Here is a 24,249-nt window from a genome sequence, read left to right on the forward strand (position 1 = left end):
AGTCAATGGTGTGAACAAGCATTTTGTGACCAAAACTCAAGAAAACATAAATAATAGGTACAGACTATCCCTTTCACAACTCTTAATAATTACTAGTTAGTAGTCTTTCGGTTGTACCCACAACTATTTTTCTCGACATTTCAGAAGAGAGATTGCTCAGATCGAATTGAAAGTTTGAAAGCTGTTCTTCTTTAGTTTTGTAATCAATTTCGTATTTGTATTTCCGTTTCGAACTGTACCGATTTACAGTCACGAAGACTGATTTTTCAGAAGGTTAATTTCAAAATGTACAACAACACGACTTGTGAAACAATGCTCACCTACTCCACATCAGTCGAACTTCGGATTTCTCTACTTATAAATTGGTTCATTCTTCTTCCAGCTTTTCCAATAATCGGCTATTCGTTCTATTACTCAATTACTCAAAAAATGTTCCACAAAAATACGCAAATACAAATCACGATTCATTTGGCAGCCTTGTTGATTCATTGCACTGGAAGGTGAGGTTGAAAATCTAGAATTCTAGAATAACTTAAAACATAGTTATCTGCCTATCTTGCTTTGAGCCCTCACTCTGAGTTTCTTAGAGGGGAAGATTACATCTGAACATAACTTAAACAAATCAATTTAGATTTATTTTGCATACTGCCGACCTCTTCAATTATTTCTATCCGACTACAGACGGGTGCAAACTTTTACCAAACTTCTACAGGTTTGTACACCCGAAAGTATAACACAAGCATTCAAGTAGTTCCAGATGTCTATTCTTCCGATTTCTTTATAACTCTGGCCAAGCAGTCGTATCAATGACTCCAATATCAGTCACACTAGAACGATTAATAGCAGTTCGATACAACAGAGCCTATGAAAATTGTTCAATGAATTATGGACTCATTTTGGGAGTTTTTCAAATATTTTTGGCTGTTTGTTACCTTACAACAAGATATATTCATGCAGCATTTAGTCCGTCCAGTTTTACATTTTTCTACTGTCAGGTATATAAAATACAGACATATTCCCTATCCAAGATATATTCCAGACCTTGGTTTCAAGTACTATCACAACTGCTGAAACGATAATTCCGTTAGCAATGATAATATTTTCTCAGATTATATCTTTTGTTGTTTTTCGGTTTCTAGAAATCAAAAACAAGGTGAGAAAATAGATTCAGTGATTAGATAATTCATCGAAAAATTCCAGAGATTACGAGAAGTTGCGGACATAAACCTCAGCACTCGATACACGCTGGATCAGGGAAAACGGTAATTTTCAAGTTAATTCTCAGTTTCATTCAAAGTTTTCAGATCATTCACTGCATTAAGCTCGTTTGTCCATTACAATTGTCTCATGGTATCCACTATCTTTATGGGAATCATTGTACTGTATTTCTTCTCTTCGAACTTCTCAAAACCGAATCATATGGCGATAATTGAATGTAAGTCGCACATCTTTTAGCTGGTTTTATATCCTCATTCCAGTGACTCATGCGTTACCTCTTTACGGGATTGTAGTCTGTATCGCTGTCTGGTGGAAATTACGAATTCTAGACGGAGAACAACGAAAGAATATCACAGTTGCATTGCGAGGAGGACAATCAGTACACACGGATTTGTATTTCCAAATGTTCGAGAAGCAGTTGGAATAGATCTTCAACAGATTCTTTCTATGATTTTTGATCTGAATAAATATTCGAGTTACACAGGAGAAAAGAAGATAAACAATATCTAGCGAAAAATTTTTCAGAAGTCAACTTCAGATCTTCTAAATCTCTATCTCTCTCCACTGATTTTTTATACGAGCCTCCTTTAGAAAGACGGAACAGGACATGTTGTTTATCTGATCCATTAATAGTCTATTCCGTCCTCAATATTCTTTCCTTGACCATCGAAATGTTATTTACCAAAACCGAAATTGAGCCTTATTTTCTACCGATGACGTCAACAATAGTTAGTCTCCAAAAATATCGATTTAAAGTTCACCCGATTCGAGTTGTTAAGTTATTGGCATTACTTTCATTGGTTATCATATACTTGCTTTTCAAAATAATGCCGAGATTTCAGTCACAAACAGAGTGAGTTTAATGAATTTAGTGGTTTTTCAAACATTGACGACATCTACGACTTTTTTCGCTTTTTCAGACCTGAAGTACAGTTATTTCAAAATACTCACACATTTATTCACTCTGCATATTATTTTCCAGTCTCAAAGTCGTAAGTAATATTTCCTGATTGTTTAGATACGATTTACATTGTTTAGTCTCGGGAGCAATGCAGTAGCTATCGTGACCACTATGAACAAACGAACAGCGTCAGACATAACAAACTACAAAATGAATCTGATTGGAACTAGCCGAACTGCCAGATGGTTGAAAGAAGCAACATTGACTACGTGATTATTTAGAAATATATCACAAACTGATAAAATATTTTCAGTGAGCATGCTCTGAACGATCGCTGCGACTATTCTCTCATAACAGCACAATCTAACTTTATGCATCAAATGCATACTTTGGAGATTGAGTCGGAGGGAATTTACGTGAAGGTACTTGTTTTAATAATGCAGCGAGTTGATCTAGTATTTCCAGATTCCATTCAAAACACCAAAATATTCGGCTCCAAAACCAGTTGTTTTCTGTGTTTCTCCTCAATTCGCTGCTGAACAATGGCAAACTTTTCTAGTTCAACTGCATGTTTCGAAAAGGTTTGTTCATTGAAATTGTTGATACATTCGTCTAAAATTGCACAGATACGGAGCACACCTGCAACTGTACGTAGTTTCTATGGTGGAATCATACTTCAACTTGATCAAAGAATATGAGAAACTTGGACTTGTCTCAATTGAGCCTTGGCTTACAATCAAGTTCCCAGTCACTGATGGTCCATATCTCGAACCAAACAGAAATGTTGAACTGAGAAATCAAGCTGCTGCTCACACGGATTGTTTGCTCATGTACAAAGAATCAGTCAGTTTTGTTGGCATTCTGGATATGGATGACATATTGATTCCAACAAATGCCAACTCTTATTATGAAGAGTTCGAGAGGGAATATGCTGGAAGTTGGGAGATCAGTGCACTTCATTACGACAAATTCGACTACACTACTATCAAAACGGGAGAATTGAAATCTCAAAGTATAACCTCAATCGTCAAAAACTCTCGGAGACTTCGAACGAAAGATGCAGGAAAATCGTTTCTCCGTCCAGAGAGATTCAATTCAACTTGGTCACACTATTCTCGGAATTCGGATCGAAAACCTATTTATCTCAGTCCGCATCACGAACCAATATTCTGGCAGAGAAAACTAGTTTCCAACAATGGAATATATCACTTGAAAAAGATGCTCTACGTTAATTCAACTAGCGTCCCAGGTGGAGCACTTCCAGTAAATCCAGGGGATAACATCACAGCTCTGATCAGTGAACAACATTTGAGAGAGATTGATGAAGATATGAAAAAGTGAGTTGAACTGAGATGTGTGACTCATACACCGAGCAGCTTGAGCAAAACCCCAAACGAGTTGAGATACGAATCATACCCGAATCGACTTTTCCAGAATGCTGACTCGTCCCGAAATTGCGAATCTGTCTGCGAGCCTTCCAAAGGACGATTTTTACATGGACATTGTCTTCTCATGTTACAACGAATCCTTCTATCATATTCGAGACACTCAATGGCTCTATAATGATATCACTTGTGTCAATGCATTCAATTGTGAATTACCACAACGAGAAGATATGCCATGTATTCACTCTGATGCCACGTATCACTCCGGGCCGTCCATGTGGCCAATCACATATCATTATGCTACTGATTCATTTTTCTCGAGTGATATTGGTTGCTATCAGTGATTTGAACAACACATAATTGTTTAGTTCTATTGTTTTGATCTCGTTTGAAAATAATTTATTGAAAAATTGAATGAATCTTGTGTACTGCAGAGTCATTTTAAAAACTCTATTTTCTAAAGCAAAACTGAAGAATATAGGTTCTGATGGGAGTAAATTGTAAAGAGTTCTCAACAACCACATCCTGGCACAATCCGTTCCACCAGGAGACATCCAGACCCAGCCAGGAACCAAGATTGTCTTCAATGCCCCTTATGATGACAAGCACACCTACCACATCAAGGTGATCAACTCTTCGGCTCATCGTATTGGGTATGGAATAAGCTAACCTGAAGATACTTGGAGTCAAATGGTCAGCCACAAAATCTCCCAACCAAGTACATCCTTTATAGAATATGTCGTTTCCCAACTTTCGACACGCGTTTTTTTCCCGAATAGTTTCTTTTCAATTTTCTCCGGAAAATCAGCAACATGCCTGATATCTTATCTCTAATAATGACGTTTCCACTTCTCATCTCTGTTTTTGTGTCGAACTACGAAATATTTATGAATCCTATAAATGCATGATCCATCTCATACAGCTGAGATTTCTTCTATGAAACATCTTTTCGGAGGTGAAATGGCAATTTCGAAGATCGAAGAACGCGAAATCAAGATGGTGACACAGATACAGTAGCGAGCATAAGTGAGCACCCCTTCATACTTTTATGTGTAACTCTGCTGAATCGTGTCCGTTTCGCATAAACTTTTTTTTGAAAGAAAGCCAAACTATTCAGCAATAAGAAAATATGTTTTTTGAAAAATTTCAATCACTGATTTTTTCGATAATCGATTTTTCCTAATCTTGATTTGAAAATTCGAAAAAAAACTTTTTATTTTTCTCTTGGAGATATTGAGTTTTTGGTTTTAAAATGTTGGAAAACACTCAAATAAACAAAAAATTGTGTTGAATTAGCTTCTCAACTCCTAAGTATCGTGCTAAAGCTCCAGAAGTCAAAAGTAGTGCCCTCGGGGAAACCATCATAACTCATCAAAAAATGTTCCAAATTTTTTGAAACATGTACCAAAATACGTGTCTTGAGTTTTTCTACAAACCAACATTAAAAAGTTACAATTTTAGAAAAATAATTTTTCAAATTTTTTTCACTCAAAAATTATTTTATTCTCATTTTTTCTCAATTTCCGTAATTTTTTGGCTATAAAACGTACATACCTTTCCAAAACTGTATGCAAAGTGCGTTATCACAAATAACAAAACACATGTATGTATTCCTTGTTCGTGTTATAGCCAAAAAATTACGGAAATTGAGAAAAAATGAGAATAAAATAATTTTTGAGTGAGTCAGAAAGTTAGACGTGACAACGGTGTCACGCTAGCTTCTGGTAAACAGACAATGAGCGAAAAACGAAGAAAATCAATAAACACAGTTTTCTAGATAGTTACGAATTTATTCTAGTAACAATCAATCGATTATCTTCTCGATAATCGCTTACAAAAGAACGAGACAGTATAGCTACCCTAAGCTAGAAAGACAAACAAAAGCTAATTAAAACAATAGAAAACAGGTGACAAAAACCACCCAAAAAGTATAAACGGGCGAAACTTGACTGAAACGGGTAAAAATCACCTAACTCTAGGTGACCCCAAGCTCAAGAATGATTACAAATCTCCTTTTCCCTTCACTTTTACATGTTCGCGCCGGAGAATAGATACAATGCGCTAGAGCGCAACTGCATCGAGCCCGCGAGTTATGAAGGCAAGTCTGAAACTTGAGATGACTTTATGGACTTTTTAGAGATAAAAACCGGTAGAAACCGGACATCTCGGGGTCCTTTCAAGTCCCTTCTCCCGTGGCTTTAATGAATGACACGGAACACTCGTGAAGATACTAGGAGATACAAAAGATTGAGCTTTTTTGGGTTTAACTTAAACACTATAGAAATATAGAATATGATAAAAAGTAGATAAAGAGTTATAGAAAATGATAAGGACATGGGGGGGTAATATCGTCGTTGGAAAGGGGGGAATAAAACTATAGACTAAAAATAAATAAATAAGAAAGATAAAAGGATTATTATATTAGAACTCCGGTAGTGAAGAGAATCTAGCTGCTGACCGTAGACATCGGAGTCGGCAAGAACTGCGTAGACTGAAGACATCCAAGTAGGTTCCTATGACCATGTTGACAATATGGGCTCGGTGGGTCCTTTCGAGGGCGATACTCCTCCTGCATGCGTCTCCAATTGACATCCTCCATCCATGAATCCGGTGGATCATTGAGTGGACGAGGTGACTCCTTGGCAGATTCGAACTTGGTGTCACTCCAAGTCGATTGATTTGTTGAAGTTGGTGGATCCTTCAGAGGACGAGGCACCACTTGGGATTTGAACATCTTTGGAACAGCTCTTTTCCATTTTTGATAGGAATCGAGTTGATCGTCATTGTCAGAATCCAATGATCCCTGTGAGGTATCATGCAACCATAGATCCGAATCAAAACGAAGTATTACTGGTGGATCCGTTCTCGGACTGGTTTCCTCCTTGTTACGCCGTTTGGATTTCTTTGGAAAATTAACACCGCAGGTGTCATCTCCCGTTTTTTGTAGTCCAGGCTTTTTGGGGCACTTTTGATTGAGAAACTTTGATTTTGATGTGTTTATCTTCACAATATCTGTTGCTTCGTTAGCATCCACATTATCATATTGATTGAGACTTGAAGAATTTTCTATGAAATTCAGTGGGGGACCTTGACACATAACATTGTCGACAGCTTTCTGGTCCACTGTATTCCTCTTTTTCTTTCCATCTCCATCTTCTGAAGACATGTACGACTGCGTCGACTCATAGTTCACTATATTTTTCTGAACATTATGTTCTTTCTGATCTCTCTTCAGATCTCCAAAACTTGAAATCACATCAGAAACTTTCTTCTGTTGGACACTTTGCTTCTTGGTTTTCGTCAATGAAATACTACATAATCTCTGATCCCTTTCAGATTTATGCTCTTCATCACAATATCCGTTTTTCTGACTATTGGCTTCTGTGAACTCCCTGTTCACACCACCACTATTGTCCTTTGTATGCGCGTGTTTTGTGCAGGAGGTCTGAAGTCCATCATCCTTTGTATCCCCACTACGCAACATCTCATCGGAACTCATAACAGAAAATTCTATGGAATTGATGCTTTTAATTGGCACTCTGTCCACATCAATAACCATATCTTTCTTGAAAACACTAGCAGCAACACTCTGCCCTTCATACAGATCTTTCGTTTCCATTTCGTGATCAATCAGTTTCCTTTCTGATTCCTTATCACTTGAACACTTTGTATCAAACTTCATTTTGCACTTCTGATCTTCAACTTTCGACTGAACATTCGGAGCCATTCTAACTTCTTGTATCGAAGCATTCCGTGTCGGACACTTCGAAGCGATATGTCCTTGCTGATCGCATCTGAAACAAACAATAGTTGAATTAATCTTCACTTTTGATGTATTTGACCCAGGCGCTCTCGAACAAGTAGGTGCATGGCAACCAGTTTGATTGCATTCACTGCATTTGTGAAACCCCAACGCATTACTCGACGCGTTATTAGCAGAATCGGAACTGTGGGCTAAATTCTTCCAACATTCCGGACTTTTCTCATTGTACATGTAACCTTTCGGAGCCCATTGATTATTCAAATCATTGCTTGTACTGAAATTTTGTTGTTGGCTAGTGGTTGATGTGCATTGATTGCTATTTGAATCAGATCCCGAATTAGTTTGATAACTATTCGATTGTCTGATCGGAGTGTATCTGTTGACTCTGGAGGACTGTTGTGAGACGGATGCATTGTTCTTTGTAAAACCTGTGCGCGGCACGTTATTAGAATATTGATCCGAGTGCTCTCGGTTCATTCTCTTCTCATGTTGCGTCGCTTTCCTTTTCCCACTTCTCCATTCTTCATCAAACATTGTTGCTTCTACTCGACACAACTCATATTGTTCCTCAACAGGGCAATTTCTCAGCTGTGAACCCAGAATTTGAAGTAAAACTTCAAAAACAGTGTGCTCCCTCATTTCATCAAGCAACTTTGTTGTTTTCATTGACGAAATTTGGTATTCAGGCACTCCTTTGTAACCAATGCGAACAACTTCGTCCATAACGAGACAAAAGTCTTGAACAGTTTGCTCTTTGTGCAATTTCAAAGCTTGAAATTTGCTCTTCGCGCGGCGCGACTCTTCTGGCTCCGACTGACTCAAACGACGTTTGATAGCATCGAGAATACGCGAAACCGAATTTTTATCCGACTCCGGTAACCCTTTATACACTGTCAACGCGTTTCCAGACAGGAATCTCGTTTCAAGAAAGTTTTTCTGAGCCTCCATATCAAAGAATCTGTACTTCATGTAGAATGCCCTCTCAAAAGTTTCCGCATTAACAGAATTTTTTCCTGCAGAGAATACTGGAGGGTCTGGCAGAGCTTGTGCCATTCTCCATTGAGCATTCATGTTTGACATTTCATGTTCATTATGAACAATAATGTTTCTTTGAGCATTTTGTTCAACGATCCTTTGATTCCAATTTCTCCCAGAATCAAGCGACTCTTGCAGAGGAATTGTTTCAATGATTTCGGATGTTTCTGCATTATAGTAACGCGTACTTTCTTTTCGCTCCCCTGTTTGCTGGTTACACTCACCGACACGAGTCGACGAATTTGCACGAAGATTAGAATACTTCGTTTTCAACTCTTCCGACATCTTCTTTGCTTTTTCCTCTTCGGCGAGAAGCTTCTGTTGTTGTTGATCGCACTTGACCTTCAATCGACATAGTTCCGAACGAAACGAGTCCGTTTGACGTTGAGAGCGCTGCAAATATTCCACTTTGACGCTCAATTCATACTCCAGTTGTTCGTATTTCTCAAACAACTTGTTCAATTCCTCTTCGGTATGAATCTCATTTGCTTCTAGCAAACTCACCATCTTCGTTCTTTCTTGATTTCCTTGTATCGATTGACCGGAAAACACACTTGTTGCTGTTGGCTCCTCGAGTGACGTCGGCGGCTGCTGTTGACTTTTTCTCTCCAATTCATTCTGCAATGACAAAACAGTTTCATTCATTTTGACATTCATCTTTTCCCAGAATTCACTTTCTTTCTTTTTCCCACGGAATTGTTCTTCTACTTCTAGAATTTTACCAATGAGTGGCGACAACAATACTCTACACTGTTTCGTGCTGAATTTTGTCTGGTTTTTGATGTCAGTGCAGGTTTCATTGATAGCCTTTTCAATTTCCTCTAATCTCACCTCCTGGACTCGTTTCTCTTCGTCTCCTTCCTCCATTGGTTCTTCTGCCAACAATTCGTTTTCCAGTCGAATTCTTTCGTCCTCAGCCAATCGATTCGCCTCTTCTTCAGCCCTTCTCGTCGCTTCGTCTTCGTCGATGTCCGCCATCTTCTCGCAATGATAGAGTTTACCCTGGAAATTATACTTGATTATTCAATTTCGCAAGGCTATATTGACGAAAAAGAAGTAAATTCACGATGAAATGACGATTATTTCGAAGAAATGAAACAGCTTCTCCGAAGAATTCACACACAGTTATTCTCTGCGAACAATTTGAATTTTCCGACAAGAAAATACTTGAATTTTAGAAATTCGCAATGTTTTTGCCAAATTCTAATTCAAATATTAGCCTTTTCGAAAAATTTTACTGTTTCAGCACGAAATTTTCACCGAAAATTAATTTCCGACGAAAAAAATCAATAATTTTCCCGGAAAATCGACGTTTCCGTTGAAAATTATGTGCCGAAATCAGTAAAACTGACAAAAATTGAGTGTGCTTCCGGGTTCACGTTTAGCAACACTTAATTTTTGTAACACGAGGCAGAGAAAACTGAATGTGCTTCCGGGCTCACGTGTAGCACACACAATTTCCAACAAGAGACAAATAAAAACTGACTGTGCTTCCGGGTTCACGTGTAGCAACAGACAATTCTTATACTAGAGGCAGCGAAAACTGATTTTTGCTTTCCGGGTCCACGTGTAAGCAAAAAAACAGAGTTCTTATCACTTCGCTAGTTTTTCTTTCCGGGTCCACGTGTAAGAAAAACCAACGAAATGAACAATTCTCGTCTTCCGAAGAAGATTTCGGTAACGAGAGGTCAAACAACGGCGTTCGGCCCCCAAGTCAGAAAGTTAGACGTGACAACGGTGTCACGCTAGCTTCTGGTAAACAGACAATGAGCGAAAAACGAAGAAAATCAATAAACACAGTTTTCTAGATAGTTACGAATTTATTCTAGTAACAATCAATCGATTATCTTCTCGATAATCGCTTACAAAAGAACGAGACAGTATAGCTACCCTAAGCTAGAAAGACAAACAAAAGCTAATTAAAACAATAGAAAACAGGTGACAAAAACCACCCAAAAAGTATAAACGGGCGAAACTTGACTGAAACGGGTAAAAATCACCTAACTCTAGGTGACCCCAAGCTCAAGAATGATTACAAATCTCCTTTTCCCTTCACTTTTACATGTTCGCGCCGGAGAATAGATACAATGCGCTAGAGCGCAACTGCATCGAGCCCGCGAGTTATGAAGGCAAGTCTGAAACTTGAGATGACTTTATGGACTTTTTAGAGATAAAAACCGGTAGAAACCGGACAAGTGAAAAAAATTTGAAAAATTATTTTCTCTAAAAATGTAACTTTTTAATGTTGGTTTGTAGAAAAACTCAAGACACGTATTTTGGTACATGTTTCAAAAAATTTGGAACATTTTTTGATGAGTTATGATGGTTTCCCCGAGGGCACTACTTTTGACTTCTGGAGCTTTAGCACGATACTTAGGAGTTGAGAAGCTAATTCAACACAATTTTTTGTTTATTTGAGTGTTTTCCAACATTTTAAAACCAAAAACTCAATATCTCCAAGAGAAAAATAAAAAGTTTTTTTTCGAATTTTCAAATCAAGATTAGGAAAAATCGATTATCGAAAAAATCAGTGATTGAAATTTTTCAAAAAACATATTTTCTTATTGCTGAATAGTTTGGCTTTCTTTCAAAAAAAAGTTTATGCGAAACGGACACGATTCAGCAGAGTTACACATAAAAGTATGAAGGGGTGCTCACTTATGCTCGCTACTGTACCATTTTTACGGAACATTCCCATGTTTAAATGAAGAATTCTCGTGAAACAAGATACTTGGTTTCATCTGAAGGATGTATGGTTGATAACCATAATCATTATAATCGTTTAGAAAATTAATGGTATCTTAACAAAATTCTTGAGCACGAGGTCGCCTGAAAAATAAATCGATTCAATATTCTACCATCCGTAATATCCTTTTGACCTCATCGAGTAGCTTACATGTATTTGTTTAAAAAAGAAGTTGAAGGGACACTGAAAATTTCAGTTGGAGAGTTAAACAAATGCCTGTAAGAACAGAGTCAGACGTTCTGTGGAGTAACAAAATGGAGATGTGCTAGAATATGATAATATTTCTGTAATACATAATAGTTAAAAAAATAAAGATAACAAACTACAGACAAAATGAAATTTGATATTTCGATTCTCGAATTTTACTTTCATTACAGATGAGTATCCCGAACCGCACATTTTCTGCTTCTCTTTTTGACGTGAAACAAAATTTGCTTCGGAAGATCCGAATCTCTCATGTTTTGAACTTTATTTCTCTTCTGACTGTCACTTTTCCAGTTTTTGAACATTAATTACACCCAGTGAAACCTGAAACTTGACCGATACCAATGTGAAGGCATGCGAAGTGTTTTGCATAAAAGATCTGGTACATTTTTGGTGCCGAAGAGTTTTAAGAACTCAGAAACCTCAATGACTCAAAATAATATTAAAGGAAAAATAACATGCATTTGAGGAGAGTAACATGAGTGACTTGCCATACCGAGAAATCTCGAACTCTCAATAGCTCGTGCATTCTTTTTGCAAACGAGCTCTTTGAGAAATACTGTATTGTATAATGCAAGATGGTCCTAAGAATGCTGTTTTGTGAACAGTTCATGATGAACCCAGAGAAAACAAACTCAAAAACCGTAGTCTCTAGGTACACTTTTTGTATCCTGTTTCGCCGACTTTTTTCTTTTCTCTTCTTGGTCACAACACAACTCTCAAAAGCCAGACGTTTCAACATGTTCCTTTCTTCTTTCCTTCGCTAATAGACTACGTCACATCGGCTAAATATTGGAGACGAAGGACGACTCCAGAACAGGACACCTTTTTCCCTCCGTTATCTGATCCGTCCTCCTCCCAATTTCAACAATTTTTCATTGAAGATCTCCGAAGCTTTAGCCGTCGGCACTCGGAACATTTTGTTCATTTCTCCATTATTCGGTGGAAGAAAATGGACACTTTTTTGCATCCGATAGCTTATAGCTTACTCAGTTTACGGAAATACCGCTACAAACTTCATCCTCTTCGAATCTGCAAACTTGTTGCATTCGTATTCTTTGTGGTTGTTGTTTCTCTGATATTGATTACTCCACTTCTATCACATAATGAGATATTGTACAGTACACCCAAAGAGGTGCCGATATTACAAAAAACCCACGCTTTTATTCACTCTGCCTATTATTATCCAGTTTCCAAATCGTAAGTTTTTGTTTCATTTTGATAAACTATTCGAATTTTTTGAAAACTTCTCCCAAGTTTGGTATTTCAGACTTGGTAACAATGCTGTTGCTCTGGTGACTACAATGAATAAACGAACGGTTCCTGTGATTACGGATTACACGATTAATCTGCATGGAAGTCATTTGAAGAAGCGGGTAGCCAACGTAGCTACTTTAACGACGTGAGTTTTTGAATAATTGTTCGCTGTTCTGTAAAACATCTTAATTTTTCAGGGAACATCTCCTAAACGATCGTTGTGACTACTCTCTGGTTCTTGTCCAAACAAACTTGCTCACCGGAATGACAAAGTTAGAGATTGAGTCTGAAGGAGTGTTAACTGAGGTCTGCTCTTTCACATCATTCAGGAACTAATCTATTATTTCTAGATTCCGTTCAAAACACCAAAATATTCCGCTCCAAAACCAGTTGTTTTCTGTGTTTCTCCTCAATTCGCTGCTGAACAATGGCAAACTTTTCTGACTCAACTTCATATTTCCAAGAAGTAAGAATGAAATTATGAGCGTACTGAGGAAAACAGTGTTTATTGTTTTCAGATACGGTGCCCATCTCCAACTGTACGTGGTTTCCATGGTAGAATCCTACTATAAACTTATAAAAGAATATGAGAAACTTGGACTTGTCTCAATTGAGCCATGGCTTACAATCAAGTTCCCAGTCACTGATGGCCCATATCTCGAACCGAATAGAAATGTTGAACTGAGAAATCAAGCTGCTGCTCATACTGATTGTATTCTTATGTACAAGGAAGCGGTCAGTTTTGTTGGAATTCTGGATATGGATGACATTTTGATTCCGAATAATGCCAACTCATATTACGAGGAATTCGAAAGAGAGTACGGTGGAAGTTGGTTTGTCAGTGCACTTCAGTATGGAAAGGCAGACTTCGAAACAATAAAAGTAGCTGAGTTGGAATCCCAAAGTATATCTGCAATCGTGAGAAATGCGAGAAGACTTCCAACAAAAGATCAAGGAAAATCCTTTGTTCGTCCAGAAAGATTCAATTCTTCTTGGTCTCATTACTCAAGAAATTCGGATAACAAACCAATTTACTGGACTCCAAAACAAACGGTTCCATTGATGATGAGGAAGAAACAAATGAAATTTAACGGAATTTTCCATATGAAAAATATGTATTTGAAGAATTTGACAGATGTGAGAGATGGAGCAGTTCCATTGAATCCAGGAGATAATATCACACAATTGATCAGTGAGGAACATCTGGCAGAGATTGATGCAGAGATGAAGAGGTGAGTATTTCATGAGTTAGAACTCTGTTAGGTTTTGAGAACAGGTTATTGTTTATTCTAAAATGCAAGCGGTTCCATATTTTATTCATTTTCTCTCAATTCCAGTATCCTATCCCTCGAACCGATCGCCCAACTCTCTACAACTCTTCCCAAAGATGATTTCTATATGCCCATAATCTTCAAATGTTACAATGATTCATTCTATCATCTGCGTGACACAAAGACCCTCATGAATGACATAACATGTGTGAATGCATTTGATTGTGAATTACCACAACGAGAAGATATGCCATGTATCCATTCAGATGCCACGTATCACTCCGGACCGTCCATGTTTCCAATCACTTTCCATTGGGCTACTGATCCATTTTTTACCAATGAAATAGGATGTTATCAGTAGATCTAGTTTAATGTTTTAGGTTCATGTTTAAGCTTTACAGTAGTTCAGTTTGATCACTGACTCTCGTTGTTTCAGGTACCTTTCTTTTTTTATTTAAAATAAATTTCAAAGACTCTTGTTCTCATTTCTTTTATTTTTTTACCTTTCAAACTTAATTATATCGATTTTCTTGGAATTTCTTCCCGAATAAAAAGTTCTAAAGACCATAAATCTTGCTTCTCCAGCTTTTTCCAAAACAATTTGTTCCGCGAATCCCAGAAAGTCCGAACATCTTTTTGTCTACCTGACGCCTATCTCCACATGCTGAATTCTTGTTTTTCTACCCAGAAAAGCAAGATTTGACTCCGCTTTTCGGAGATTGAACTGAAAGATTGGGAGTGCAGGATGTGTCTTCCATGATCCGGTTTCCATTTTTTCCATTCACCGAAAAGGAAATACAGAAGAGAAAGAACCAAACTAAATATCCAAAACTAAATAAAGGTGTTTACCGATAACTTATATAACTCCTTGGAGCTCTCCAACTATTGGTGAAGTTTTCCATCTGGTCTTTTTTCAAGGGAGTGTTTGAACTTCTGATGTTTCTTTGGTTGCTGAGTTGCTCTCCTTTCATCAAAAACCTTACCGAGAACTCGTTGGAAACATAATGGCAGGGTGCTGAAGGAACATAATTGATACGTCTAAATCGACTAGAGAGACTTTGAAAACAAAAAAAAAACTTCTTGCCGACAAACTTATTAAATTGCATACTAATTCTATTTTTTCAAAGTGAGTGGAATACGTTTTTGTCTTTTTTCTGGTGAGAAACACTTGGATTTTTTTCGGCAAACTTCCAAACCGAATGATATATTTTGGCTCCCGAAAATGCAATAAAAGTTATTCTTAGAGATCAATCTTACTTGAATACTAATTTGTTAGCTCTCGCTTGTACTCAACATTTCATTAAGCCATGAATTTAACATGGCCTGACTATATAGAATCCAACTGCCGTCAAAACTATTCATTTTTCTGCACAACTGACTATCTCCGTAATGCATATCACTGTACTGCTCTTATTTCTGTCACTCTATCCTTGTTCACTTTTTATGCAATCATCCGAGTAACACCTCCAAGATTGAAAAATATGAAAACTCCTCTATTGATAACTCATGCGTGGAGCACAAATCTCGACCTGATGCTCACTGTGTATTCAGCTCCAATGGTCTTCTTTCCGAGTGCATCTGGAATTCCACTAGGCATCTTTGGATCCTTGGGGATTCCAGTGAAATGGCAAGCCTATTGGGGACAAGTCTCCATTTTCTGTTAGTTTCTTTCCTAAATCATCTTTCACTTTCTCAATTATACAGGCATGGGACTCTGCTTTGTTATGCTCTATGAAAATCGTCAAAGTCAAATCCCAACAATAAAGTTCAAGATGAAAACAAAACGAGTTCGACAGATATATTTTGGGATAAACTACATTATGGCTTTCACAATTATGTTGCCTTTTTATTTGGAGGATTCCAATCAGATTGAGTTGCGTCAATATGTATTGAAGGGGAGTTTATCATATCAAAATCGGATCTTTGAGTGAATCATCAGTTTCATCGGTCGGTTATTGGAAAATATAAAACTATTTTCAGAGAATTCCATGTCCCGCAATCGAGTTCTTTGATCCCAAAACGTATGTTCTGCTGAAAGGAGGAGAGATTGTCCCATTCATTTCAATTACCATATCTCTGGTTTTGGTATATTTTCAGACATTGTTCTTTTTATTACATACTATATGTCACCTAACTATGATAACTAACTCTAATATTTCGGATGCAACAAAATCGTTGCAGAGAAAATTATTGGGATATAAGAAAGCCGGAATTTGGAAATTTTTAATTTTGATTAACAAAATACGAAAAACTTAAAAATTCCTGTGATTGCTCACAGGAAAACTTCTTTTTTGCAAAAAATTGCATTATACCTGAAAATTCAACGTTTTTAGACAGAAAAAGTTGCAATCAGACCAAATGTAGATAGTTCTGTTGGGGAGTTCCAGTAAAATAGCAACTATGCGTTGTTTCCAGTTTTAACTAAGATAAAGCTTACGCTTTCTGAAACTTGACACCATTGATAAAATAAATACGTGAACTTTATTCAAATATCAGAAACACAGAATAGGCAATATCGCCAACTCAGTGAAAAAAAATTAATTAAAGGAAAAATATAAAAACACGTGAACTAAACAGGGAGAAAAAGGCTTCCCAGAATCGGCAAGCTTGCCGATACTGTTATTAAAGAAAGATTCCAAAACATTTAGAAACGTGAACTCGGTGTCAGTAGAGAGAGTACTTCGTGGATAGAATAATCGGTCCTCGAAATCGTGAAAACTGTCGATAAGTTATAGTAAATGCCGAATAAACATATGAAATGGGTGTCCTTCAAGTCTCGTTGTCTGAAATAATGAGGATTTATAGAAAACTCTGGTTTCTATTACTAACCTTTGTAAAGTGTTCATCCAATTGTATCAAAATGATTTCAGTGATAAACCAACACTTATATTTATTGATTAAAAAACAGATAAGAACACTGATAGCTTGGGTCCTGCAATATGAACTTGTATTATGTATATATCTCACCTGTCCGAGAGAAGAACGCTTTTTGAATAGTTTTCCATAGAGATAAACCAAAAATGAAAACATTGCTCTAAAACTGTGTTTTTTTTAAATCTAGGGCACGTTGATATTTTTCCAGCGATTTCATTCCCTGATGCTCACTTGAATGCGAAGAAAATTCATTTCTCATTCAGCGGTAGCAATGTTTTCATTTTTGGTTTATCTCTATGGAAAACTATTCAAAAAGCGTTCTTCTCTCGGACAGGTGAGATATATACATAATACAAGTTCATATTGCAGGACCCAAGCTATCAGTGTTCTTATCTGTTTTTTAATCAATAAATATAAGTGTTGGTTTATCACTGAAATCATTTTGATACAATTGGATGAACACTTTACAAAGGTTAGTAATAGAAACCAGAGTTTTCTATAAATCCTCATTATTTCAGACAACGAGACTTGAAGGACACCCATTTCATATGTTTATTCGGCATTTACTATAACTTATCGACAGTTTTCACGATTTCGAGGACCGATTATTCTATCCACGAAGTACTCTCTCTACTGACACCGAGTTCACGTTTCTAAATGTTTTGGAATCTTTCTTTAATAACAGTATCGGCAAGCTTGCCGATTCTGGGAAGCCTTTTTCTCCCTGTTTAGTTCACGTGTTTTTATATTTTTCCTTCAATTAATTTTTTTTCACTGAGTTGGCGATATTGCCTATTCTGTGTTTCTGATTTTCTAATAAAGTTCACGTATCAATAGAGTTGAGTGATTATAATGTTTGCCTCATTATGAATAGGAATTGAGTGGAGCACAGAATAAATAGATATTCGGAAAAAATGTGTTATCTCTGATGAAACTCCCGAAATTTCCCATAATTATTGAGAAAAAGCGAATTCGTAATTTTTCTGGGTGCCCCCAAGAAAATTTTGAAAACTTTGATTTGTGAGTGACAAATTAAAAATTTCCAAATTCCGGCTTTCTTATATGTCTCTGTTCAGGCAAGCAAAGTCAACTCAAAAGAGATTAGAAGCATAGATTTTCAGATTTCAATTCCCCTTATTGCAATAACAGGACCAATACTGTATTCATTGTATGCTGATCAAAATAACTATTACAATCAAGGTGATTTCTCTTCTAGAACCAATTATGAATAAATTGCTTCCAGCCTACAATAACAATTCGATGCTTCTGATGGCCTTTCATGGAATTCTCTCAACCACTTGCACATTGTTGATCTACCAACCATATCGAGATCTCATCAAACATATTATTTTTGGAAAAAAAGAAGACGAAGACAGGAGAACATCTATGGCAACCGCGAGTTATATTGGCAAAGGGAGACGATCGACTGGAACAAGAATCGTACCGCCGGTGGAGACTTCAATCTAATACTGCAGATGTTTCTTAATTCTAAGTCTTAAACTCATTTATTGAAAATTCGAATCATAAATTGTTTGAATAGTGCCATGTATGCAGAAATCTCTACATCCTTCTTCTTTTGGAATTGATCTCTTAGTACATGTATCAAAATTCGTGGTTTAGAGTTGGCGAAGTAATTCAGTAAATAATCATGTTGGAAATGTCGAGAATAAAACACTATTGGCTCAACGAAAGCTGAAATGATCAGAGTTTACCAAAAAAGTTGATCAGTTTTTCTTCCGCGCAAATGCTCTCCTCCTTGATTATCAAATTCCAAAATCAAATTTTTATTGATAAATCAAACCATCTGAAATGTTTGATTTTCCGTCGTCGTAGTTTCCGTATTCTTGCTCAAACATGACAGTATATTGGCCTGATTACGTGGAATCCACATGTCGTCAAAACTATTCCTATTTAGCATCTGAAGACTTCCTCCTATCTGTATACCACTTCACTGCACTTTTCACTATTCCTCTATCTATTTTCACATTTTACACTATTGTTCGTGTGACTCCAAAAAAAATGAAAAACATGAAAGTCCCATTGATAATTGCTCACTTTTGGAGTACTAATTTAGATCTATGTTTCACTGTTTACGGAGCACCCTACATGTTTTTTCCTAGTGCAGCTGGACTTCCACTTGGTACTTTGAGGGCTTTGGGATTTGCTTCCAAATGGGTCGCTTATATCGGTCAAGTTTCAATCGTCAGTAAGTGTTATCTTCTTTATTGCTAGATAAAATATGAGTGTTTTTAGTAATGTCTATCAATTTTATTATGCTCTTGGAGAATCGACATAGCCAAGTTCCTTTGATTGAGGTTCGAATCACTAATCAAAAAGTGAGATTGGTGTTTTTTTCAATAAATTATATCTTGGCATTTCTATACATTCTTCCATTCTATTTAGATGAAGATAACCAATTAGAGATCAGAAAGTTTGTTCTGAAGGTGTGTATTCTATCCCTTGTGTTCTTCATAACTGAACATTTCCAGAGAATTCCATGTCCAACAATAGAATTTTATGAAAAGTATACAATTGTCCTACTAAAGGGTGGAGAATTTCTACCGTTTCTCTCAATGATTGTAGGGTTGATAATTGTATTGAGTCAAACATTATTCTTCTCAATCCACACCGTGTATTATTTGAATTATGTGAAAAATGCAAACGTGTCAGAATCCACAAAAGCATTGCAGAGAAAGTTCTTGAGATATGTCACTATGCAGGTATTCCGAAAGGTGAAAGGATTGTCAGTATTGAAAAGAAAGATTCAGATGACAATACCCTACACTGTTCTTGTTGGTCCAATTGTGTATTCTTTGTATGCTGATCGAAATGATTATTATAACCAAAGTTAGTCAAAAAAACTATGAGCCTTCTGGACTAATTTTTAATGTTTTTTTCATTTCAGCTCTCAACAATTTCTCAATGATCTTCATGGCTGTTCATGGATTTCTGAGCAACTCGTGCACATTATTCATCATTAAACCATTTCGAGAGTTCGTCAATAGCCTGATTAGAGGAAATAATGAATACAATGCAAGTGAAATGTGGGCAACACATGCAAATGCTCCACCAGTATCAGCGCGACTGGGAAGTTTAGTGGATTGACAATATAATAGCACATTGTATTGAACTGAGAACTTTAATGAATGCTTAATTACAAATTCCAAGTTAAAGAAACAGAAAAACTAGTGGAATGTCGGTGTCTTCAGATGTCACTTTAGCTACAATCTGATATATTCTTAGAATTTGTGAAACATTTCCAGACCAAAGAACCAATTTTCGGAAACGAGTTTTGTATCCGAAATGTTACTAATGAAACTCAATTTGTAGCGAATCGAGCAGTGGCTGAACAGGAAAACGTGTTTTCGTTAGATTTCTTTTCTTCCGCCATTCTTGAAAATCTTCGATATTTTTAAAAATCAATGCTCAAAGAATAATAGAGTAGACACTTTCTTCGGTTGTCTATAACTTTTAAACTCTTTATTTGGCTCTGAAATGACAATATATTGGCCTGACTACGTGGATTCCACTTGTCGACAGAACCATACTTACTTTGATTCAGGAGAATTTCTCCTCTCTGCCTATCACTTTATTGCCCTTTTCACCCTCCCTTTAGCAATATTCACATTCTTCGTAATAGTCAGAGTGACTCCAAGAAAAATGAAAAAGATGAAAATACCCATGATAATCTCACATGCTTGGAGCACAAATCTGGATTTTTTTTTTACTGTATTAGCAGCTCCATGCCTATTTTTCCCAAGTGCTGCTGGTGTACCTTTAGGAACTTTCAGTGCACTTGGGGTCTCGTCGAGATTTGTGGCATATTATGGACAAGTTTCCATTGTGAGTAAGTATACTTAAAACGAGTAATTTCTAATTTTTTTGAATGTTCAGTGATGGCCATAAACTTCATAATGCTTTTGGAAAACAGGCACAGTCAAATACCAATGATCAGATTCAAAATCACAAATCATCAATTTCGCCTCGTCTATTTTGCAGTAAATTATACATTGGCACTGTTGTATATCGTGCCCTTTTATCTCGATAGTGATGATCAGTTAGAGTTGCGGAAGTTTGTTTTCAAAGTAATAACCACAAGGGAATTTTACTCAACCTCATTTGAAATTTCAGAGAATTCCATGTCCTGTCGTTGAATTTTATGAGAAAGGTACATTTGTTTTGTTGAAAGGAGGAGAATTTCTGCCGTTTCTGACGATAACTGGAGGATTGATTATTGTTTTGGGGCAAACGTTGTTCTTCTCAATCCACACCGTTTATCATCTGAATTATGTGAAAAATGCAAGTGTATCAGAGTCCACGAAAGCGTTACAGAGGAGGTTTTTAAGATATGTAGCTATGCAGGTTGATTATTTTATCACTTTTTGACAATTGTAAAACTCAAATATCTGCAGATGACTGTACCTTGGGCTGTCCTCGCTGGTCCCATTTTTTACTCTCTTTATGCTGACAGAAATGACTACTATAATCAAGGTAATTCCACTTTTCATCTTCCCTATTATCACACTGAGTTTTTTGATTTCAGCATTCAACAATTTCTCGATGTTGTTCATGGCTATTCACGGACTGCTCAGTAACTCTTGCGCGTTATTTATAATCAAACCATATCGAGTATTCGTTCGAAATCTAATCAAAGGAAACATTGATTTCAATTCAACTGGTACAACACATAATGCACCTCAAATTTCCGTTCGATTAGGAAGTGTTTCGGATTGAAGTTGCACAAGAAAAATTCTGCTTTTTGTTCATGTTTCATAAAAACTTTGACTCATAACTTTTTCAAATAGTTTTATTTATAGTTTATTGAATACTGATAAAAAAGTAAATAACCAGGTGGAACAAGAATAAGACATATGCTTTATAATTTTTCGTTGGTTTTTGATTTGATTAGTTTAGAAAAACTAGATGGATAGAATAAAACTTGCGGAAATAATCATAATTATAAAGTTTTCAAAAAACATCTTGGCCGGACTGCTCATTTACTACTACAAGCAGGGTATAAGACACAGGCAATAATTCAATGCAAACTAATATTTTTCAGCATTCAAGAATTTGTCTATGTTGTTTGTTGCTCAACATGATTTTCTGTGTACAACGTGTACCTTATTCATAGTAAAACTATATCGATAATTCATGAAAAGCCACAGGAAACAGTCAATGCAATGCGAATGTGCTATGGATGACTAATGTGAATGCACCAAATTCAGCAAGAAGAGCTAGTGTATCTAGTGGGTAATCTTTGGTTTATCCACGGATATGTTTACATCCAAGTCGCGAAAATAATCGGAAAACAATTAATATATCGGAATAATCTCTTTTCAATTCCGATTCAATTAAAAAAAATTACCTACGTAACCGTATTGCTATGAAAATTCCCCGAATGAGTTATGTAGTTTTCAAATGTACGTCAGCCGATTTCTACTTACAACTTCATACTGAACTCGGACCGACATTCGACTAAAGAACTGGAAATGAGAAAAAATACTTGTTAACTTGAAGTCGTACGCGGACATGTACGTAATAATTTCCTATTGCGGAAATATAATCACGTTGGTTTGAAATGTGATGAAAATAAAGAAATACGAAGAGTTGCAAACTATATCAGAAGTGAAACATCTTGAAGAAATAGTTATTTCCGATAAGTTCTACGAAAGATTTCAATGAGAATTTTGAAAATGTTATCAATTCTTATGTATCTTTTGATTAGAAGACCAACTGAATTCAATAGTCCTAGTTGAAAGACTTCTTGCCCTCAATTATGACGATTTTCTGTTTATTTCCTCATACTCATTTAATTTCAGGTTCAAGTGTCTGACACATTTTGAGTATTTCTAATTGCTCCCCTTTTCACGAAATTTGTTCTCCGAATTGCCCAAATATTAGAACTTCGTGATTCCGTATAAAAGATGAAAACATTCTAATTCTGTCCTTCATTTGATTGGATAATTCTTATTTCTTTATGTATTAGCAGCAGCTTCTTCTCAAATAACACTTCCTCCGATTATGAAAATAACATGAATTGAAAAAAAACTTGTTGTGTTACATTTCGTCGCCTCCGTGTGTCCAGAAACTCCAACCTTTTGATTTTATTAAACTAGGAAATCAAGAAATTATGCCATTGTTCCAGATCTCCATCATCATCCAGATATGACAATATACTGGACAGACTACGTGGAATCTACTTGTCGACAGAATTATACATATTTCTCTTCATCTGATTTCCTTCTCACCGCCTATCACCTCACTGCTCTATTCACTATTCCGTTATCCATTTTCACTTTTTTGACAATCATCCGAGTGACTCCTAGGAAAATGAAAAACCTAAAGATTCCAATGTTGATTACTCATGCATGGAGCACTAATCTAGATCTCATGCTAACTGTCTACTCAGCTCCTCTCACGTTTTTTCCAAGTGCTGCCGGCATACCAATGGGTTTTCTGGCAACTTTGGGTGTTTCACCGAAGTGGTTGGCTTACTTGGGTCAAGTTTCTGTAATAAGTAAGTGAATATGAACCCGTAAAATAGCAAACAAGAAAAACTCATTTTAGTGATGGGAGTGAACTTTGTCATGTTACTTGAGAATCGACACAGTCAGATCGGAACGATAAAAACGAAATTGAGAAGAAGGAAAACCAGAATTATATATATTTTATTTTTAATTATGTCGCTGCATTTCTATTTATCCTACCGTTTTATTTAGAAGACACCGACCAATTGGAATTAAGAAAGTTTGTTCTTAAAGTGAGAAAAGTGTTTTCTTCTAGGCATTCAATGTGATTTTTCACAGAGAATGCCATGTCCAACACTCGATTTTTTTGAAAAAAATGCATATATTCTGTTGAGAGGAGGAGAACTTCTTCCATTTGTGTCCATATCAGTTGGTCTACTTACAATCATGTTTCAATCACTTTTCTTCTCAATTCACACTGTTTATCACTTGAATTATGTCAAGAATGCAACAGTATCCGATGCTACCAAAGCTCTGCAAAAGAGATTTTTGAGTTATGTTGTCCTGCAGGTTAGTGTTCACTTTTTTTAAATTGAGTTCAGGAATTGAACTACTATAAAGCAATTTTCAGGTAACAATTCCTCTGACGGTGCTGTGCAGTCCCATTATATATTCCCTAGTTGCTGACAGATATGATTATTATAACCAAAGTAACCTTTTTTCTAGATGTATTTTGCTGAACACTCCCATTTTCAGCTCTTAACAACATGTCAATGCTGTTTATGGCAAGCCATTGTCTGTTGAGTACTGCTTGCACTCTATTCGTCATCAAACCGTATCGAGAATTTGTGAGGAATATAATTAGAGGAAACAGGAATTACAATGCAAACGACTTATGGGCAACACAAATTCAACCGGCTTCACAGATAATAGGCAGTGTTTCTGGTTAACTGTTTGATATAAAAATTTACTGATGTGCATAGTTGTTTTTGTTTGACTTTTTGCTTACTAGAATACAGTATTCACCAAAAATGAATCTTAACGAATCTTCACCATAAACGAATCCTAATGAACAGAATATCATCAGACCAAACAATGAAATGTTCGACTGATATCACACACCAGAAA

General features: G+C 36.4%; 7 protein-coding genes across 7 annotated transcripts; all 7 read left to right on the forward strand.

The window, feature by feature from the left end:
* Positions 1-285: 285 nt before the first annotated feature.
* Positions 286-1,645, forward strand: GCK72_019231 (uncharacterized protein; the record flags this gene model as incomplete). Its single annotated transcript, XM_003115392.2, has 7 exons — positions 286-500; positions 632-712; positions 758-995; positions 1,040-1,153; positions 1,201-1,262; positions 1,305-1,435; positions 1,479-1,645. The coding sequence occupies 7 exons, from the start codon at positions 286-288 to the stop codon at positions 1,643-1,645; spliced, it is 1,008 nt and encodes a 335-aa protein (XP_003115440.2).
* Positions 1,646-2,329: 684 nt separating this feature from the next.
* Positions 2,330-4,173, forward strand: GCK72_019232 (uncharacterized protein; the record flags this gene model as incomplete). Its single annotated transcript, XM_053732932.1, has 6 exons — positions 2,330-2,388; positions 2,433-2,541; positions 2,585-2,700; positions 2,746-3,456; positions 3,554-3,844; positions 4,011-4,173. 6 exons carry the CDS (start codon positions 2,330-2,332, stop codon positions 4,171-4,173), a joined length of 1,449 nt encoding a protein of 482 aa, XP_053581845.1.
* An 8,031-nt stretch (positions 4,174-12,204) lies between these two features.
* Positions 12,205-14,141, forward strand: GCK72_019233 (uncharacterized protein; the record flags this gene model as incomplete). Its single annotated transcript, XM_053732933.1, has 6 exons — positions 12,205-12,452; positions 12,523-12,654; positions 12,707-12,815; positions 12,860-12,975; positions 13,028-13,741; positions 13,847-14,141. 6 exons carry the CDS (start codon positions 12,205-12,207, stop codon positions 14,139-14,141), a joined length of 1,614 nt encoding a protein of 537 aa, XP_053581846.1.
* A 946-nt stretch (positions 14,142-15,087) lies between these two features.
* On the forward strand, positions 15,088-18,121 carry GCK72_019234 (uncharacterized protein; the record flags this gene model as incomplete). Its single annotated transcript, XM_053732934.1, has 2 exons — positions 15,088-15,439; positions 17,898-18,121. 2 exons carry the CDS (start codon positions 15,088-15,090, stop codon positions 18,119-18,121), a joined length of 576 nt encoding a protein of 191 aa, XP_053581847.1.
* A 1,106-nt stretch (positions 18,122-19,227) lies between these two features.
* On the forward strand, positions 19,228-19,759 carry GCK72_019235 (uncharacterized protein; the record flags this gene model as incomplete). Its single annotated transcript, XM_053732935.1, has 3 exons — positions 19,228-19,374; positions 19,423-19,501; positions 19,560-19,759. The coding sequence occupies 3 exons, from the start codon at positions 19,228-19,230 to the stop codon at positions 19,757-19,759; spliced, it is 426 nt and encodes a 141-aa protein (XP_053581848.1).
* Positions 19,760-20,323: 564 nt separating this feature from the next.
* GCK72_019236 (uncharacterized protein) lies at positions 20,324-21,388 on the forward strand (the record flags this gene model as incomplete). Its single annotated transcript, XM_003115400.2, has 5 exons — positions 20,324-20,501; positions 20,549-20,739; positions 20,786-21,016; positions 21,067-21,145; positions 21,198-21,388. 5 exons carry the CDS (start codon positions 20,324-20,326, stop codon positions 21,386-21,388), a joined length of 870 nt encoding a protein of 289 aa, XP_003115448.2.
* A 476-nt stretch (positions 21,389-21,864) lies between these two features.
* Positions 21,865-24,071, forward strand: GCK72_019237 (uncharacterized protein; the record flags this gene model as incomplete). Its single annotated transcript, XM_053732936.1, has 5 exons — positions 21,865-21,904; positions 22,800-23,171; positions 23,438-23,691; positions 23,753-23,831; positions 23,878-24,071. 5 exons carry the CDS (start codon positions 21,865-21,867, stop codon positions 24,069-24,071), a joined length of 939 nt encoding a protein of 312 aa, XP_053581849.1.
* Positions 24,072-24,249: the final 178 nt, after the last annotated feature.

The sequence above is a fragment of the Caenorhabditis remanei genome, chromosome V, assembly GCF_010183535.1.
Source record: "Caenorhabditis remanei strain PX506 chromosome V, whole genome shotgun sequence".
Classification (NCBI taxonomy): domain Eukaryota; kingdom Metazoa; phylum Nematoda; class Chromadorea; order Rhabditida; family Rhabditidae; genus Caenorhabditis; species Caenorhabditis remanei.